At 43.2% G+C, this 19,329-nt stretch overlaps 1 protein-coding gene across 1 annotated transcript in view; it reads left to right on the top strand.

Moving 5' to 3' along the window:
* The window catches only part of PC (pyruvate carboxylase), a 419,331-nt gene that overhangs the window by 266,222 nt on the left and 133,780 nt on the right, over window positions 1-19,329 (top strand). The window contains exon 6 of the mRNA XM_075326302.1: window positions 17,708-17,890. Within this exon, the coding sequence (XP_075182417.1) occupies window positions 17,708-17,890 (183 nt within the window). The remainder of the gene's footprint in view (window positions 1-17,707; window positions 17,891-19,329) is intronic.

The raw sequence follows: 19,329 nt of genomic DNA, 5'->3' as shown, positions 1-19,329 counted from the left end.
CTCTTAGATTAGGTGTCAAAAACCTGGTGACAGATTCCCTTTAAGGGTCTGACTGGTAATTGTTTATTTTTATTTTTTGGCCATCCTGGAATCTGAGACATATTCACCTGCTCAGATCGGCGCCATCTTCGGAAAGGATGAATGCGCCAGCATGTTGTCACATGACTACTGAAGTCTGTGATTGGCTGCAGAAGTCAGGTGAGTGGATTACTAGAGGTTTCTTTAACTGCTGTTTTCCAGTCTCCTTACCGCTGCTGCCAATCAGACTCGAGCTTTCCGGTCATCTCTTCTGAAGCTTGATTTACAGGCTGTGTAGTCTTTTATGCATACTTTAAGAAGTTTATGACAGACCAAATCTGGGGTGCTTGATATAGGCCTCATGTAATATTGTAGGTCATTTATATCTATCACACCCCCCCCCAGCGATTATCTGTGGAAGTGACATATGTGTATGGGATATCTCACCCTTCATTTTTCCTGTGATATATGATATGGGTGATTGTTAATCATACCCTTTTGAATGATAGTGATGGCGCTATAATCCTCGATTGGCCTCATCATTCTCAGGTCTTTTAAATTGGTGTTTGGATCACGGTTTGTTCACTTTGTAACAGTTATTATTGAATCCGATTAAAAGTTAAGTTTTAAAATTACATGTTGCTACATTCACTTAAATTTATACATGTAAGAGAATCTTGTTTACCTACTGGTATATACATCTTTGCTATTTTTCTACTATTCCATCGTGACATGGCCAGTTTTCTATCTGGGGAATTCAACACTGATCAATGGCTTGAAGACGCCAAGGGGGTCTTCTCAGATAAGGGTATAATTCCTAAGAAATACACACCCACTCTAAACGGTGCTTTTCGAGATCTCACCAAGGTATATAAAGATCAGATTATATCTTGGTGGGAAGTGCAGAGTCTCGAGAATTACATTAAAGAAGGTATAGTACCAAGGGGCCTACGGATTACTCTTAATCCAGGAAATAGGTTTAGAGCCCCTGAGTTCATTAAGAAGTGGGAGAGGGAGGCAACTGATTGCTCTCTCCGGTTGATGAGGCTCCTTTTGGAAGAGGAGAAACAAAACCTTTTGGGCCTTAATGACAACCTGAGGGAGCAAATCACATTGGTTAAGAAGTATTCTGGTGAGGCTGACTACTCTAAGAAAGAAACAAATCTTCAAAATACCATCGAGCACTTTCAGTACCTAATTAAGGATAGAAAACACAAACAGTACATGAGAGACATACAGGACTTCCGGGAAAATAAGGCATATCTCTTTTTGACAAACAAAACGTTGCAACCCCAACAACACATCGACATCTCCTCCACCGATACGGAGATATCCGATGGTGAGGCGGGAGGCGGTGTTTTCAACTATCGTGGCAAGAATAAGAACAGAGGGAGGAGCCGTGGACAGAGAGGCAGAGGCAGGGCTCAGCCTACCCATAGTCCCTCTTTTTTAGACAACGTCTACCCTCTGAGGAACCGAATAGGTGTATCCAGGGGACAAGAGCAGACATAGGCCCCAAGGTCATCAATCTGTCGTCCCGATCCCTCAGTGGTACTGAAATGACAGTCCTCGAGAAAGGATTGTCTTTCGTACCCACGACAGACTTTGATCTTTTTTCATGTATTAAGGATTTGAACTTGTTTGCACGCAAACTAAAGTGGAGGAAATTCTTCCAAGCTAAAGACAATAAGCTCAGCGATGAACTGGGAATTCCGCCCGATATGTTACCGGTTGTCAGACTGCTAGAAGGCCTTTCGAACACGGACCCTAACCTTACCGGACAGGGCCCTTTTTCCTGTTTCAAAAAGAAAAGCACTAAAATGCCACCTGTGCAAAACAATATGTCAACAATAGATATATTTGTGAACCTGGTATCTAAGGACTTAAAGGAGATGAGTGGAAAAAACATCTTTACACAATACAACTGTACAAAGGAGGAGATCATGGCCATACGCGTTCTTGAGCAGGACCGCCACGTTGTCATCAAACCATCTGATAAAGGTGGCAACGTGGTCGTCCTTGATCAGACGCAGTACGTCACGATGTGCCATGACCTCCTTCTTGATAAGGAGGGATATGCCATCCTGAAAGAGAACCCTACGGCTCTCTTGATGTCTGAATTGAAGAAACTTTTGGACAGGGGCCTTGCCAATAGAGTGATTGATAAAAAAGAACATGAATTCCTGATGCCGGACCATCCTATTATGGCGACTTTTTATGGCCTACCCAAGGTCCATAAGGGGCTCAGTCCATTGAAGGGTAGGCCAATCGTCTCCGGCATTGGAGGAATCTGTCAGAACCTTGGCTCATATGTGGACGTCGTCTTAAGGCCATTTGTAGAATCACTTCCTTCGTACACGAGGGATACTACAGATCTACTCTTGAAATTAGATGGTGTGTCAGTTCAGGAAGATGATATATTGGTCAGTATTGACGTTGAGGCTCTTTATTCCTCAATCCCACATCATATGGGACTAAAGGCGGCCAAACACTATCTTTCTATGAGAGGCTGCCAATATCATCTCCATAATGAATTTGTGCTACAGGCCCTAGAATTTTGTCTGAAAAATAACGTATTCACCTTTAACGGAAGGTTCTTTCACCAGCTCAGGGGCACTGCGATGGGGAGCCCTTGTGCTCCCTCGTACGCAAATTTGCTCCTGGGCTGGTGGGAGGAGACCATGGTCTTCTCCGAGGGGGTTGGTGATGGACATCTGCCTGACCAGATCGACTTATGGGCCCGCTATATTGACGACATATTCGTCATATGGCGGGGCACCAGGGTCGATCTGGACAGGTTTGTCTTGGGCCTAAATGACAACGAGATAGGTCTTCGTTTTACCTACGAGGCAGACTGTACCACCTTACCATTTCTTGATGTTCTCATCAGTAAAACCAAGGAAGGTAGCTTGAGTACTTCTACATACAGGAAACCAACCTCCACGAATTCCCTCCTGAGGTGGGACAGTAGTCATCCGGCCCCCCTCAGGAGAGGGATCCCTAAGGGACAGTACTATAGAATACGCCGGAACTGTTCCGAGGACTTGTCATTTTTGACACAAGCGGATGATCTGAGACAACGGTTTCTCGATCGTGGTTACCCCCGTAAAATTCTGAGTCAGGCCTTCAAAGAAGCTAAGTCTACGACTAGAGCTGATCTCCTAAAACCTCCTAAGAAGGAATCAGATGAATCCATCTCAAGATTTATCACTACATTCTCCAATGGTGCCAATTTCGTTAGAAGTACTCTTAACAAGTATTGGTCAATCCTCACAATGGACAATGACCTCAGGACATCAGTGGGCCCCTTTCCTCAGGTGACTTTTCGCAGAGGCAAATCCCTGGGAGATAGGTTAGTCCACAGTCATTTTGTGGCACCAAAACAGGAAACCTGGCTCAGATCTAACCTGAAAGGATGCCACAAATGTGGTGACTGTGTGTCGTGCTCATCTATATCTCCCGGCAGGTCCTTCGTAGCAAATGTCACTCAAGAATCCTTTGTTATTCATGATTTCATTAATTGTCGCACAAAAGGCGTGGTTTATAAGGCAACCTGCGTTTGCGGTCTCGAATACGTCGGTAAGACACGAAGAGAGTTCCGCAGGCGGATTGGTGATCACATGGGTGACATTGAACATGACAGAGACACCTCCCTGGCACGTCATGTCAATGTCTCCCATGGGGGAAAAAAAGATGCCATTAAATTTATTGGCATCGAGAAAATTGAAAAACCCATCAGAGGGGGAGACTGGGACCGACTCATCTTGCAAAAAGAGGCAAGATGGATTTTTCGGTTAAACACGGTCTCTCCCTCCGGCCTTAATGAACAACTGAACTACGGGTGCTTCATCTAACAATTGTCTCTTTCAATTAGGTATACATCCATCCCTTTTCCTTGATCTATGGTTTTATTTCCCTTTTTAGCTAATCTGGTACATGTCATTCTAACTCATACACCTGGACATCGTGTCCGGATATGTAACTGGGATTCATGGTTGATCATGTATGGTATATTTTAATATATACATCAAATTTTCTCCTCGCAGGAGTTTTGTGATCCCTGTTCCTTCCCCCTCCCCCCCCCCCCCCCCCATCCTCCTCCCCTCACCCATTTGGTGACTTAGTAATAGCACCCAACTCCGCTTTTACTTTATATATGCATCGCCCTAACACCTCTATGTGTTTTTAAAAGGTGTTTTTCGGAGCGCTTTAATACACTATTGATTTGAACTGGTATGTATATAAGTTACATTCGTGCTATTTGTTCTCCAATCTGTTCTCATTGGAACGTTAAGCAGTGCCATACCGGTATATATGTCTCCTACTACACGGGATGCAAGTCGTTTCCCTAGAGACCTGTAAGCATGTGCAAATACGGGCAATTCATATGTCCCCCCCCCCCCCTTCCCCCTTCTCCCTGGGATTTCCATGTTTACATTTTAGCTTTGCATGACTTTCGTGTATTCATTGTGGTTTACAACTGGCTGATTGCACTATGCTTGTTTTTTGCATTGAGTAAGCCATGCGCGCTATTATTCATTCATATGAGGCAAGTATCTGACAGCCTGTGGAGTGCGATATGGTCACATGATTGGTGGATCATGCGCTCCATCAGGCTGTCATCTGTCACGTCACTGTCTGTGGCCCGGCACGTGCTCCCTCTCATAATGACGCGCCGCGCATCTCGTGACTCGTCACGTGACCCAGGAAATGGGAGGCACGTTCTTCTTGGTCTGTTATGCACGCCGCGTCCTGTGACGTGGTGCACACTCCTCCCCTCATGACGTACCGCGCACCTCGTGGCTGGTCATGTGATCCTGAAAATGGGAGGTATGTCCTTCTCTGTTTGGTATGCACGCAGCGTCCTATGACGTGGTGCACACTCCTCCCCTCATGACGCGCCGCGTATCTCGTGGCTCGTCATGTGATCTTGTATCTGGGAGGCACGCCTTTCCCTGCTTGGTATGCACGCTGCGTACTATGACGTTGTGCATGCCCCTCCCCTCATGACGTGCCGCGGGTCATGTGACTCGTCAAGTGACCTCGGTATCAGGAAATGTATGTCTCTTGTACATATGTTTATATAAACGGAATATACCATCTGATTGTCCGATTATAACCTCATATATTAGGTAAAGGGGGCGCATCCTTATACAGTGTCTTTGAGACATGTATCCTGTAATCATTTAATAGTGCATATATCATGTCTGGTTGAATCCCTGAATATCCGGGTTTTCCTTTTCACTGCTGCATTATTTGCATAATTGATAGAGGTGGACCTTTCAACAGGGGGTGGGTTGAGGGCTCCTTTTTATAGCCCCATTATCCCTTACATCCTCAATGATACCAGGCCACACGGGGTTGAGCTCCAATTTGAGCCACCACCAGTATTCTTTAGTGCCATATGTCTCCCCTGATGAGCATATAATGTGAAACGCGTCGGGAGGCACTTGGTCTGGACTATAGGGTCAGCCACAACAGGGTCAGCTGTGGACTGCCCTTGTCAGGGCGGGAGTTGTTATGTTGGAAAAAGGGTCAGCTTAATCCCTGACAGGGTCAGCGACCAAGCCACCTCTCCCATCATCCTGACATACGGATTTCAGCATCACAGGAGAACCTTGACCCCCATTGGGATACAAGATTCGGGTGAGATTGTTCCTTTTTTTTTTTTGTGTCAATGACATCTATGCATGATGAGTCGATGTAATGGTTGCTGCATGTAATAATGTTATTTTGTCAAAGGCCACCATTTATTGGACTCTACTTTTCAATTTTTACATGCCTAACTAGGTGTCTTTCAGTCTGTTAATCCACAGTGAGTGTACTATAGGCTGTGTAGGTTTTTGTTTTTTTTTTTTCTTATATGCCTAAGTCTATTTGGGGTGTTCCATATAGACCGCTTTGGACTAGCGCGGGTTGTCTATAGCCACTATCCCCCCGCTACCACCCCTGGAAGGGGCACGTATATATGAGATATCCCACCCCCTGTCTCACCTATGGTATGCGATAACAAGGCCGGTTGTTGATTGTCCAAGTCAAGGGCGGAAACTTGATTAAGGGAAAAAGGGCCAGCTTGACCCCTAATAAGGTCAGTGACCAATTCAATTTTCCCCTCGTCCTGACATTTGGACCTCGACAGCATACCAGTATCTCTATCTCAATTGAGACATAAGAATCAGGTGGGTCTGTTCTATTCATCTGTCATTAACACCATTGCATAATTCATGGATTTGGTAGATGAGTGGATCTAATGGTTGCTATACATACTATATTTATCAAAAGCTACCATTTACTGGATACCATAATTCATGTTATATGCTGAGTAAGGTGTGTCCCCCCCCCCTTTTTTCGTCTACTCAAAGTGTGTGATTTACAGGCTGTGTAGTCTTTTATGCATACTTTAAGAAGTTTATGACAGACCAAATCTGGGGTGCTTGATATAGGCCTCATGTAATATTGTAGGTCATTTATATCTAACACACCCCCCCCAGCGATTATCTGTGGAAGTGACATATGTGTATGGGATATCTCACCCTTCATTTTTCCTGTGATATATGATATGGGTGATTGTTAATCATACCCTTTTGAATGATAGTGATGGCGCTATAATCCTCGATTGGCCTCATCATTCTCAGGTCTTTTAAATTGGTGTTTGGATTACGGTTTGTTCACTTTGTAACAGTTATTATTGAATCCGATTAAAAGTTAAGTTTTAAAATTACATGTTGCTACATTCACTTAAATTTATACATGTAAGAGAATCTTGTTTACCTACTGGTATATACATCTTTGCTATTTTTCCTCTTCTGAAGCTTGCGTAAACACGTGAGAGAATACAAATCATTTTGTTCTTATAGAAACCATCTTGTCCTATAACTGAGTGATGTCCTAGGGCACCGCTAACACTTTTAGGTGGTGAAGTTTCACATTTCTACACACACCCCTGCGGCTCTTATTGGTGCAGTTATTTCTTTGTTTGGGATACTATATAAACTGGTCACGTGATGTAATAAGGCAGAAAGTGTCAGTACACCGCAAAGCGTGTGTGCTGCAATGATTTCACGAGCGCTCGTAAAACTAATCTTACTAATTTGAAGTTCCAATGGCATAGAAGGAGTGGATTTCGCTCACAAACACAGAAACCTTCTTTTCTCGATAGATGGAGCTGATGGCACTTGAGTACCCCGCCATTGATACTGAATAACCTATGCCTGTGAAGTAAATGTTTAATCTTGGGCAACTAATTGAAAGATCAGGGGAGCTATATATCGAGTTTGTACCTTGTAACTTCATTATTGAAGTCTCTGCTCTTTCATGCTCTTTCAGAGATTAGGAGTCCGGTGGGAGGTGTCACTAGAGGAGTCCAGTGGGAGGTGTCACTGAGTGATCAACAGCTCTTCCTGTATGAGCGATCATACAAAGGTAGATGTTGGAATTGAGCAAAAAGATTCTTAGAACCCTGGTCCTGCAGCCACGATGGTAGTCCATTGCCGCCAGACCCAATCAGTGCGGTCCACATATCTTCAGCATTCGTAGCGCCTCTTCTGATTAGTATGCTTTATGGAACATCCATGATGTCATGGTTGACTTATCAATCAGTGGAGGCACTAGGGATGTCACAGGTAGTTGGAGTTTCGCAGTGATCTAGGTGTGGCAGTAACGGACTACCAAGGTGGCCACAGCACAAGGGATCAGCAAATCTTTTTACTCAACTCTGTCTATACCTGATAAGGACCGCCCACTGGACTCCAGCAGTCGTGGCCAAACGTTTTGGCACACTTGAACTTGTTCCAGAAAATAAAGAATTTCTTCCACAAAAATATTGCAATTACACGTATTTTGTTATACACACACATTTATTTCCTTTGTGTGTATTGGAACAACACAAAAAAAGAGAGGGAGAGGCAAAGTGGACATAATTTCACACAAAACTTCAAAAATGGGCCACACAAAATTGTTGGCACCCTCAACTTAATATTTGGTTGCACACCGTTTTGAAATAAATAGCTGCAATCAGTCGCTTCCTATACCCGTCCACAAGCTTCTTACATATCAACTGGAATTTTGGACTCTTCTTTATAAATTGTTCCATGTCTCTCATATTTGAAGGCATCTCTCCCAACAGCAATCAATTTTAAGATCTCTCCAGTGTCAATGGGATTTAGATCTGGGCTCATTGCTGCTACTTCAGAATTCTCCAGAGCTTTGTTTCCATCCATTTCTTTGGGCTTCTTCAAGTATGGCTGGGTTCATTGTCCTGCTGGAAGTCCCATGATGTAGGATGCAAAGCCAGCTTTGAGACACTCAGCACTACATTGTGACCCAAAATCCTTTGGTAATCTTCAGATTTCGTGATGCCTTCCACACAGTCAAGGCACCCAGTGGCAGCAAATGAACCCTAAAACATCTTTGAGCCTCCGCCATGTGTGACTGTAGGTCCTGTGTTCTTTTCTATGTAGGCCTCATCCTGTTTTCAGTGAACAGTAGAATGATGTGCTTTACCACAAAGCTCTATCTTGGCCTCATCTATCCACAAGATGCTTTCCCAGAAAGATTTTGGTTACTCATGTACATTTTGGCAAACTGCAGTCTGGCTTTTTATGTCTGTATCAGCAGTGGAGTTCTCCTGGGTCTCCTGCCATAGCGTTTAATTTAATTCAAATGTGGACGATAGTTCGCGCTGAAAGAGATGCCTCTTAGCCTGCAGGACAGCTTGAATTTCTTTGGCTCTTGATTAGGGTTGCTTATCCAGCATCCGGATTTTCCTGAGTTGCAACCTCTCATCAATTTCTCTCTGCCATCCACATCCAATGAGATTAGCTACAGTGTGTCATAGGTTGTAAACGTCTTGATTATGTTGCACAGTGTGGACAAAGGAACATCAAGATCTCTGAAGATGGACTTGTACCCTTGAGATTGTTGTTTTGCAACAATTTTGGTTCTCAAGTCCTCAGTTCTTTTCTCTTCTTTCTGTTCTTCATGTTTAGTGTGCAACACACATACAAACAATGCAAAGATGCAAATATTGGGTCAACTTCACCCCTTTTTATCTGCTTTCAGGTGGGATTTTCATATTGCCCACACCTGTTACTTGCCACCAGTGAGTTTGACCGAGCATTACATGCTTAAAAAAAAGTAATTTACCCATAATTTTGGAAAGGTGCCAACAATTTTTCCGGCCATTTTAGGGGTTTTGTGTGAAATTATGTCCAATTTGCCTTTTTGGTTTCTTTTTTTGTTGTTCCAATGCACACTCAGTAAACAAACGTGTATAACAAAACGTGTAATTGCAATAGTTTTCTGGGAGAAATACTACATTTTCTGGAGCAATTTCAAGGGTACCAACACTTAAGATTTGAAAATACACGGATTTTAATCAGTAAGTTCGAATTTACAGTAAGATATCAGGAAATTACAAATCAATTTGCTCCACTCTTTTATTTCGGGAAGCCACGATAGCGAGTATTTTCATGGTGATGGGTTTAGTTTAGGATGATCTATTCTTTCTGACTCCTAGAGCAGGATAAAGTACATAGAAGTGTAAATCCTGGACGGTCTTCCACTTGAATAGACTGCGTGTAGTATGACAGGTTCCCTGCAGCTGCTGCCGGTGGGCAAAATGTTCAGAAGGACTCAAATTCCCCCGCTGATAATAGGTGAACATTGAGGATTTTTGAGTTTGCTAAAATCCCTTTAACCCAATCTAACCATGGAGCTAAATTGTAGGACCGAAGACTTCAGTCTTATCGTGGTGGAACTACTCTTGGAGTTAGTGCCTTCTTATTACAGGTAATGACGCCCTTTGGCATTTTTTTTTTCGGAATCCACATTACCGTCTAAATTTATGGCAAAAATTAAGAAAAAAATTTGGTAATCCGTGCCCATCCTAGAGACCTCTCATTTTATTGCTCCTGAAGATGAGCGATTTAAGGACGGAGCACCATCCACCGCTTCATTAGGGCTTATTATTATCATTACCTGTCCTGAATTATTCATGCCCTATCGCAGGAAGCTCGGGCATTACTATTAATTATCCTGCAGTTAATATCTTTATAGCTTTTCTCCGACAAGCGTCAAACTTCGCTAAGCCCCTGTGCCAGAAGGTTCCACCTTTTCAAACACGGCAAGAAGCAACAAAATGAAGAAACTTTAATTAGTCTACACCTGGTAGAAGAGAGACCTCGGCATGACAGCTCCGGCTTCTTTTTAGGACCCCATCCTGGATTTTCAGTGTAAGCCCCCTTCATGCAAAGACATTAATGAGGTTTTCAAGACAATTACAAATGGGCTGACTGTATGTGAAAATTATATTTATTCATCTTTCGTATTCCCTGCCGCTTCCCTCAGTTTGGTTCTTCGGTCTCCCACCGGTCCCTTTTTTTGTTTTAACAAAAGGTTTTACTGATGACTTGGGGGTCGACCTTACGTAAAAAGAACCTCGGCAAAATATTCATTTGATTCCGAACCTTTAAGAGACCGATTCTAAACATACAATTGACCTGTCGGAAAAATTAGGGTCAACCGACAAATTAGCTCACAACGTAGAGACGTTAAAGACTGGTTCAAACGTTTCTTTTTGGCTACAAATGAATATTTCTTCATTGAGAAGATCAAATTTTACTATTTCCTACAAATGGGTTGAACGCGATGGACTTAAATCTACCTTCAACCCTAAACACTATGAAACTGTGAGGCTTCAAATGCACAGAGGGTGGGCCAAATCCCGGCAGTTGCACTGATTCTCCACACTATCCCCACCTAGTGCCGCTTGATTGATGCTTATATCTGTGACACAGTGGTGCTGCACAGATCTCAATCAAGCAAACCGGGGTGGGTTGTAATGTGGAGGAGTGGTGCACCTGCCCGGATTTGTGCCACTCTCTAAGGTCCCCTTTAGACATCCTTGATTCCGGTACATATGACATCTGTTTTCATACGTACCGGAGACATGGAATGGGTCTGAGCACACATCAGTGTTTTCTCATGGACGTGTCAGTGTTCTGCACGGAGACAAGTCCGATTTTCTCCGGCAACACTAATATCACATGAACCACACAATGATGTCATCCATGTGACATCGGTTTGACATGTACCGGAGAAAACACATGTCTTTAAAATGAAAAAATGATTTTCTATACTCGCCTGTCTCCAGCCCTGCTGTCTTTGGCGCTTCAGTCACTTGCTTCCAGGCCCGCTCATTATGCTCATGAATATTCACTGCACCGCGGACCCGGAAGCAGCAGCGTCGGGGACAGGTGAGTTATAAGTTCCTGCTCTCCATGTGCTATCACTGATGGCATACGGAGAACACACGAGTGCCAAAATTACGGCACATGGATAAGCATATGCACCTTCAACATGGTCCGTGCAAAACGTCAGTGTTTTGCACGGACGTTTGAAAGAGTCCTTAACCAATATTTCCCAAAGGTCCGTCTTCACGCCCCGCCTTCCCCCCTACTGATCATGTTTTTTGGATTTCCTTAGTATTGTATCGGTGAGAGAACCTATGTCAGTTTTCGATGCCTTGATAATAAATCCCTCTCCTTTGGAACACTAAAGAAGTCCTGAAAACACAACGTGTCCGAGGAGGTCGTGAGAACTGGAATTTTGGTGCAACCTTATAAATTGGTCCGATATCTCATCACAATGCTCAGATTGGTCTTGGGTCTCCCAACTCAAGCATGACAACTGCATAGAAATATAAGAAGGTGTCCTGCTCGGATTGGGTGACCATTGACCCCTTTGAGCATTTGGTCCAATCTCGGACTAATTTATACTGTTGTCTGAATGCACACTTAAAGAAACACTGCCCTAACCACTGACCCCTTCATTTACATTTTACATAAGGTTTAAGAGGTTTTTTTTTTCATTGATGGACTCTCTATTTGCGACCAGGAAGGTGTATTTGAACTTCTACTAACCTACCCCGTTTTGTTTTTTGGTTTTTTTTTGTTTTGTTTTTTGCATTTTTGGAGTGGATCTTCTCCTTTTCCGAAATTCTTCCAAATGGCAGAAAAAATCTTTCTATTTTCTTCTATGTCATTCTTATAATTTTTTTTTTTTTTTCTTGGTGGAATCTGCTCTAAACTGGTCACTTTGAATCAAAAGGTTGCAAAAATTGCTTCAAGGGGGTGACATTTTTTTCCCCAAAACAAGCATATGGGAGTTTTGGGACTGCAAATTGACCGGAAATTCTCCAAATCTTCCTTAAAATATCTCAAAAACTCTCATTTTCTGCTCCAAAAGCTCCGCAAAAAGACTTGGTATGAACCCACGCTCGGGCTCCCGAGAGGTTTTCTTAAATTATGTAATGTCTAGGTCCAGTCCATAGATGATATTTTAGGCTGGGAAGAGTCTGTCTCTAGTTATCTTCAAAGGGATCTTTTCTCTACCATCAAGAATTTTTTATTTTTTTTTTACGTAATCGCTTATTTATTTTGCTTATTTCCAGTTTTGTGAATTCTTTGAGTGTCTCTGAATTTAATCCCTCTACAGCGTTGTAGTATATGTTGGCGCTATCTTATTTCATTTTTTTATATGATCTCTGGACGGGTCAAACATTGTTTGGGAGGAAAGTTGAATGTGGATAAAAAGAATTCGAGGCATACACAGCATATTTTGCCAAATGAGTAACAACCACTGGGTGGTCATAAAAGCATATGCAATGGTATAGATTTCTCGTGACTGAGTAGTGTGAACTAAGGGATAAAGTTTCTTGTGGATAGCGCCATGTTGGTGTAGGGAGACTTATCGGCCATGCAATGCTTCTTCCCTAGGGGTTTAGATAGGAAAAAGCTTTTTGCAGAGAAGTGCAAAATCATGTTGTTAAAAGCCAGTCGCACAGATCTTGTCAAGAGCAAAAGGAAGGACACGTTCTTATTTGAGGTAACCAAGTTAATAATGTAAAGGATAGGTGATAACTTGATCAGTGGTTGGGATTCTCCAATTTTCACCTCTTCCTTTGAATCTTGAGAACGGGTCTCTGAAATTCTCAGTCGTGATTGAGCAGTCACCGCATCGCTTCCTTCATTCTTTTTGGGAGTTCAAGTGGTTGCAGATTGCAGCACTACGATATCTTCATCAGTCCTAAAGAAAATAAATTAATCGATGGCCACTGCACCATTCTGAGATGGATTGATGGCCACCTCACCATTCTGAGACGGATCAATGCCCACCACGCCATTTTGAGATGGATCGATGGCCACTGCGCCATTCCCGATAGCCACCGCGCCATTCCGAGATGGATTGATGGCCACTGCACCATTCCGAGATGGATCAATGGCCACCGCTCCATTCCGAGATGGATCGATGGCCACCACACCATTCCGAGATGGATCGATGGCCACCACACCATTCTGAGATGGATCGATGGCCACTGCAGCATTCTGAGATGGATCGATGGCCACCGCGCCATTCCGAGATGGATCGATGGCCACCGCGCCATTCCGAGATGGATCGATGGCCACCGCGCCATTCCGAGATGGATCGATGGCCACCGCTCCATTCCAAGATGGATCAATGGTCACTTTACCATTCCGATAGGGCATTTCAGAGTCTCGATCTTTAGATCCTTTAGTGTCAGAATAGTAGGGCAGATGCTGGAGATTTTTCTTTCCCCCGAACCCTGTGGACATGGCATGGTTATGTTACCAAGTCCATTGACTTGTACTGCCACAGACCTAGAGATTCTTCCTGAGCATGACATATTTTGCACGTTCCAATAACACTTTTTTCCCGTATTTGGAACATTTCCATTGACATATTATTAAATCAGGTTATTAAAGAAGACTTCAGATTTGCCGTGCTCATCTTATGTAACCATAGGAATGAATAAAAAGTGTACCAAGCTTATTAGAAGCGAGACCGTGGAAGTGTCACACGACGTGCGATGCTAGTTTAAGACATCGCTATGGTTACAGGTTTGATTTGCATTCACAATTGATGTTATGCTCCGTATTCAAATGTGCGGAAGCACGGTATTATGGCAAGTACCGCGTGTGTGCCGGGGGGCGTGATGCCACACGTCACTTTAGCTGGAGAAAAAAAACAAGCCACCAAGTGGTTAATCGGCTCTTGTGGGTGCTCTGTTCGGTAATTCACTCTTTACTTATCCATGCCGCTCGCTCTTGTCATTTGTTCTCCAGCCGTAACAGCACTTCAGAAGCCGCGGCCGTAGGATCCATAAATCATGCGATTTTAGAGTATATGGCTTTGACAAACGCTCCAGCGCCGTATTACCTTGTGCTGGCTTGTGGTGTTCTGTAAGATAACATTACTTTCCTCGGGTTTCTGAAATCTGAACGTTTCTATCCAGCATTTGTGGATGAGAAGACTTTACCGCCACTTTCTAAGAACATCGTCCCTTTAGTATATCTTAGATATTCTCAAATTACCCATTACTTAATATCCTCAGTCCAGAAATGGCGCCAGATGAGATGTTCCTTTTGCCCATGCCCCTCAGACTACGTGTCACGGAATATCAGAATATGCTGACCACATCCTATGGGATGGTCAGTTTGGCCTATGTTATATTTCATATGAACCCAATTTGTAATATTCTTCTTACGTTTTTATGTTGTCTTCTACATAGATTTGAATAATAAGATTTGCAGATCCAACTGCCATTTTGGTAGTTTGAAAGAACCCTAGGCCCAAAATAGGGGTTTTGGCTAGTAAGAACGGAATAAGAGACAGAAATACGCTTAACTTTTCAAGTTGGGTGACACCCAACAAGACAAGCACTTAATAAAGGAGCAGCCATTGCAGATACATGAGTGTACAGGACAGTACAGAAAAAGGACAGAAGACATGTCCACTCCGTGCTGCTGCTGAAGACTTTCCAAGGAATAATCCAGGACACAACAGTGGAGATGAGTGTTTTTTATTCAATGCATTTCAAAGGCATTACAAGTTTCTTCTTCAGAAAAAGAACCTTCTTCCCGAAGACGCTTGTAATGGCTTTGAAATGCAAAATTGGGTGTTATCTGGTGAGAACGGAATAAAAGAGGGGTGCGCTCAACTTTTCAAGTTGGTTGACACCCAACAAGACGTGCGCTTAATAATGGAGCAGCTGCTGCAGATACACAAGTTCAGATAAAGCAGTAAAAGGACAGACTGCATGTTCACTCCGCGCTGCTGCTGAAGACTTTCCAAAGGAAAATCCAGGACACGCTAGTGGAGATGAGTGGTTTTTATTCAATGCATTTCAAAGCCATTACAAGCTGCTTCTTCAGAAAAAGACCCTTTTTCCTGAAGGAGCTTGTAATGGCTTTGAAATGCAAAATTGGGTGTTACCTGGTAAGAACGGCATAAAAGAGGCGTGCGCTTAACTTTTCAAGTTGGTTGACACCCAACAAGACATGCGCTTAATAATGGAGCAGCTGCTGTAGATACACAGGTGCTCAGGACAGTGCAGAAAAAGGACAGAAGACATGTCCACTCCATGCTGCTGCTGAAGACTTTCCAAGCAAGATCCAGGACACACTAGTGGAGATGAGTGGGTTTTATTCAATACATTTCAAAGCCATTACAAGCTGCTTCTTCAGGAGAAGAACCTTCCTCCTGAAAAAGCGTGAAATGTCTTTGAAATGCATTGAACAAAAAACACTTATCTCCATTGGTGTTTCCTGGATCTTCCCTTAGAAAATTTTCAGCAGCAGCATGGAGTGGACATGTCTTCAGTCCTTTTTTTGTAGTTTGTTGTTTTTGGTGGACCGAAGTCCACATTTGGTTCACCCTCCTTAACCTGCCGGCATCCCTGGTGCCTCATTTAACAGGGACCATGAATAAGGACGCAAGACGTCCAAAACGCGTATCCCTGACCATACTACTTTAATGGTTTTGTTTTACCGCATGATTTTCACATGAATCTCAAAAAAAATTCTTTAAGCTTTATTGAACGTGGATGCTTTTTCTTTGGGCTTATCTTTGATTTGCCTCCCATTTTCCGTGCACCGTCCCAGGATTGAGTCTCCATTCAGTAGTGAGCTGGACTTTGTTTCTAATCTTCTCTCCAATGGTGTATTCTGGATCTTCCCTTAGAAAATCTTCAGCAGCAGCACAGAGTGGACACGTCTTCTGTCCTTTTTCTCTGTTCCGGTAGTTTGTTTTTGGTGGACCAAAGCCCACCTTTGGTTCACCCTCCTTAACCTGCCAGCATCCCTGGCGCCTCATCGAACTAGCCGGCATGTGCAACTCGCACCACAATGATGATGCTTCAGGGATGCCGACAGAGAGGTAGAGGTCCACAGCACTCCGGTTTAACAGCAACGGACTACCAACGTGGTTACTGTACCTCTAAATCTTTGTTCAACTCTCCTTTGCAGAATAGGGTTCCCCGGTTTCGAGGTTTCCACATACTGACAAGGAATTTAGATTGTGAGCCCCAATGGGGACAGTGATGATGATGTCTCCGAAAGTGCTGCAGAATATGTTCTAAAAAAGCAAGTATACAAAATAATGAATAAACCGTGTAAACATTGGGAGCAATTTTATATTCTTACTAGTGATCTTAGTGTTTTCCTAAACCTTTCTTAAAGATGACCCGTCACATTCTATACAAATCTATTTATTTTTGTTTTACCAGATGTAAATGCTCTCCTAAATCTAGCGTTTGTTTTGTTTCCTCCTCTTTGTTCCAGAAACATGACCCTTTCTTCCCTTTTATGTAAATCTGGTTTTGTTGGCCAAGTGGGCATAGTCCTTGTAGTAGATATTGAGGGCCACACCCACTTGGTGAACAACACTTTGTTTATATAGGGTCTAAGGGGAAATCTTTTCTCCTTTTGGAGACCTGACAAACCAATCTGGCTGCCAGTGAGGAGTCTTTTAGCTGCAATGCTCCTCTGGGAAATTTTCAAATTGTCTCTTCACGGAGGAAGAAGACTAACTCTAGCACCACCCATTGGAAGTACCGATCCTAAAAGTCAAAAGTGACCCTTTAACGAGCTTTGTCATATGACTTGGGATTTATGCCAGATCAGAACCTCAATTTGCAGACATGGTGTTTCGGGGTGATTGCCCCTCGTCAGTGCAAAGTATGAGATCTGATCCGGCTAGGTTTACATAAAAAGATGTGGCCTTATCTCTGGAATGGAGCGTCAAAACAAGCCATATTTAGGAAAGCAGCATCATTTAAGATGAGTGATAATTTTATCTTGCTGGAAAATGGCTCATAAGTGGAGAAAGTGGCCGAATCCTCTGATTAAGAAATGACAGTTTCTTCTGTTTAGTTACACTATTGATTTATGCAATGTATTATGAATAGGAAGGGGAGTTGCATGATTTATACACTTGCAATGAAGCAAAATTTCGGCATTACTCACATTGAACATGTGTTCTTCGTTGATCTCACCCTTACACTGTGAGATGTGCGTGGTGATGCAATTCAGCCGATGTCCGGTAAAGTCAACAAGAAACAAATAAATAGAAGTGGCGCTCACCAGCCATGAAAATATAGAGGTTTATTGAAAAGTCTTTAAAACAATTTAAGGAAGATGCAGGGAGCACATAGACTAAAACTTGTCTATGTGATCCCTTGAATTGTTTTAAAGACTTTTCACTAACCTTCCACATTTTTATGGCTGGTGAGTGCCACCTCCATTTTTATTTTTGCTTTTTTTTTCATTTGTGTTGTTTGATTTCTTCCATTAATCGAGATGTTCTCTCCTTTTCCTTTTTCCTGACGCAGGTGTTCCGGAGCGGTGAGGGCATGGGCATCCGTCTGGACAGTGCGTCCGCCTTCCAGGGAGCAGTGATATCCCCCCACTATGACTCCCTTCTGGTCAAGGTCATTGCACACGGGAAAGATCAGCAAGTGGCAGCTACAAAAATGAGCCGGGCCCTGGCGGAATTCCGAATCCGCGGAGTGAAGGTAGGACACACCTAGCGCCCAGCTCCGATGTAATCGTTGTAGAAAAAGTGCTTATATTACAATTCAGAAAGGCGATCACTGGATATTTTAGGCAAGGAGACAGATCAAGAATCCATTATGAATCATGAATGTTTTTTGCACTGTCAAACTTATGTTCACAGGGCGTTTTAGAAAAGTGCATAATAGCCGAGGAAGTGGCGCCTCATACTTCCTGAAAGTGACAATATGTATACCGCATGGAAAATAGGACACTGCTATCTACAGTATTATACCAAAATGGTCAACGCCTTATTAACATTTCTAGCAAGACAAAACAATCACTGATCTCGGGGAGACCAGCCAGAGAAAACACTGCCGGTAGCCAGCGAAGGCGCTCAACTCAGTGAAATCCTAGGTGCATTGCCCCCTGGGAAGTATGCAAATCAAAAAAGTCAGTGGAGCCTCTGTTAGGAGTCTCGACACGGAAAACAGCCAGATATTCCTCTGGGAAGGACCTAGCCAAGGGGTGGCTCTTTTTAGGAGACCACCATAACCACCATATTAAGTAGCCCTGTTAGGCAATATCCAACTCTCGACGAGTTTAAAGATATGACAAGGGAAATACCAAGGCCAGGTATCCATCCACAGACAGCTGTTTCGGGGTATTGCCCCTCATCAGTGTGGAGTAGGATTCTGGCCAGGTGGGAGCATTGCCTAGTAGACCAGCAAGACAAAACAATCCCTGATCTCAGGGAGACCAGCCAGAGAAAACACTGCCGGCAGCCGGCGAAGGCGCTCAACACAGTGAAATCCTAGGTGCATTGCCCCCTGGGAAGTATGCAAATCAAAACAGGTCTGTGGAGCCTCTATTAGGAGTCTCAACACTGAAAATAGCCAGATATCCCTCCGGGAAGGACCTAGTGTAGGATTTGCATACTTCCCAGGGGTCAATGCACCTAGGATTTCACGGTGTTAAGGGCTGTGTTGACTAAAAGGGCCACTTAATATGGTGGTTATGGTGGTCTCCTAAAAAGAACCACTCCCGGAGGGATATCTGGCTATTTTCTGTGTCAAGACTCCTAACAGAGGCTCCATGGACCTTTTTTTTTTATTTATTTTTTTTATTAACATTCCTAAGCATTCTCATCTTGCACGCTGCACAGATTTCCTCTCCCCTATTTGTATTTGTATTAATTTTTGTTTTGACCACCAATATTGTAGCACAACCATACCGCCAGTCACCCGCACTCATGCATGCACTATAAGAATTGAATCCCCCAAATTTTCCAAAAATGTTTTTTCTTCTACTGTTTTAAATTCCATGTTTATGTTTTGTATTGGGAGTTCTACTCCATTTCATTAAGGCACGTGGAGGATTATTCATCCAAAATGATAAAAAAAAAAAAAAAAAAAATCCCGGTACACGGTGTATGAAGTTTTTTTCTCGAGGAAAGGACAAA

The sequence above is a fragment of the Anomaloglossus baeobatrachus genome, chromosome 10 (assembly GCF_048569485.1).
Source record: "Anomaloglossus baeobatrachus isolate aAnoBae1 chromosome 10, aAnoBae1.hap1, whole genome shotgun sequence".
Classification (NCBI taxonomy): domain Eukaryota; kingdom Metazoa; phylum Chordata; class Amphibia; order Anura; family Aromobatidae; genus Anomaloglossus; species Anomaloglossus baeobatrachus.
The sequence above is the reverse complement of the archived record's forward strand: the minus strand, read 5'-3'. Positions and strand labels throughout refer to the sequence as shown.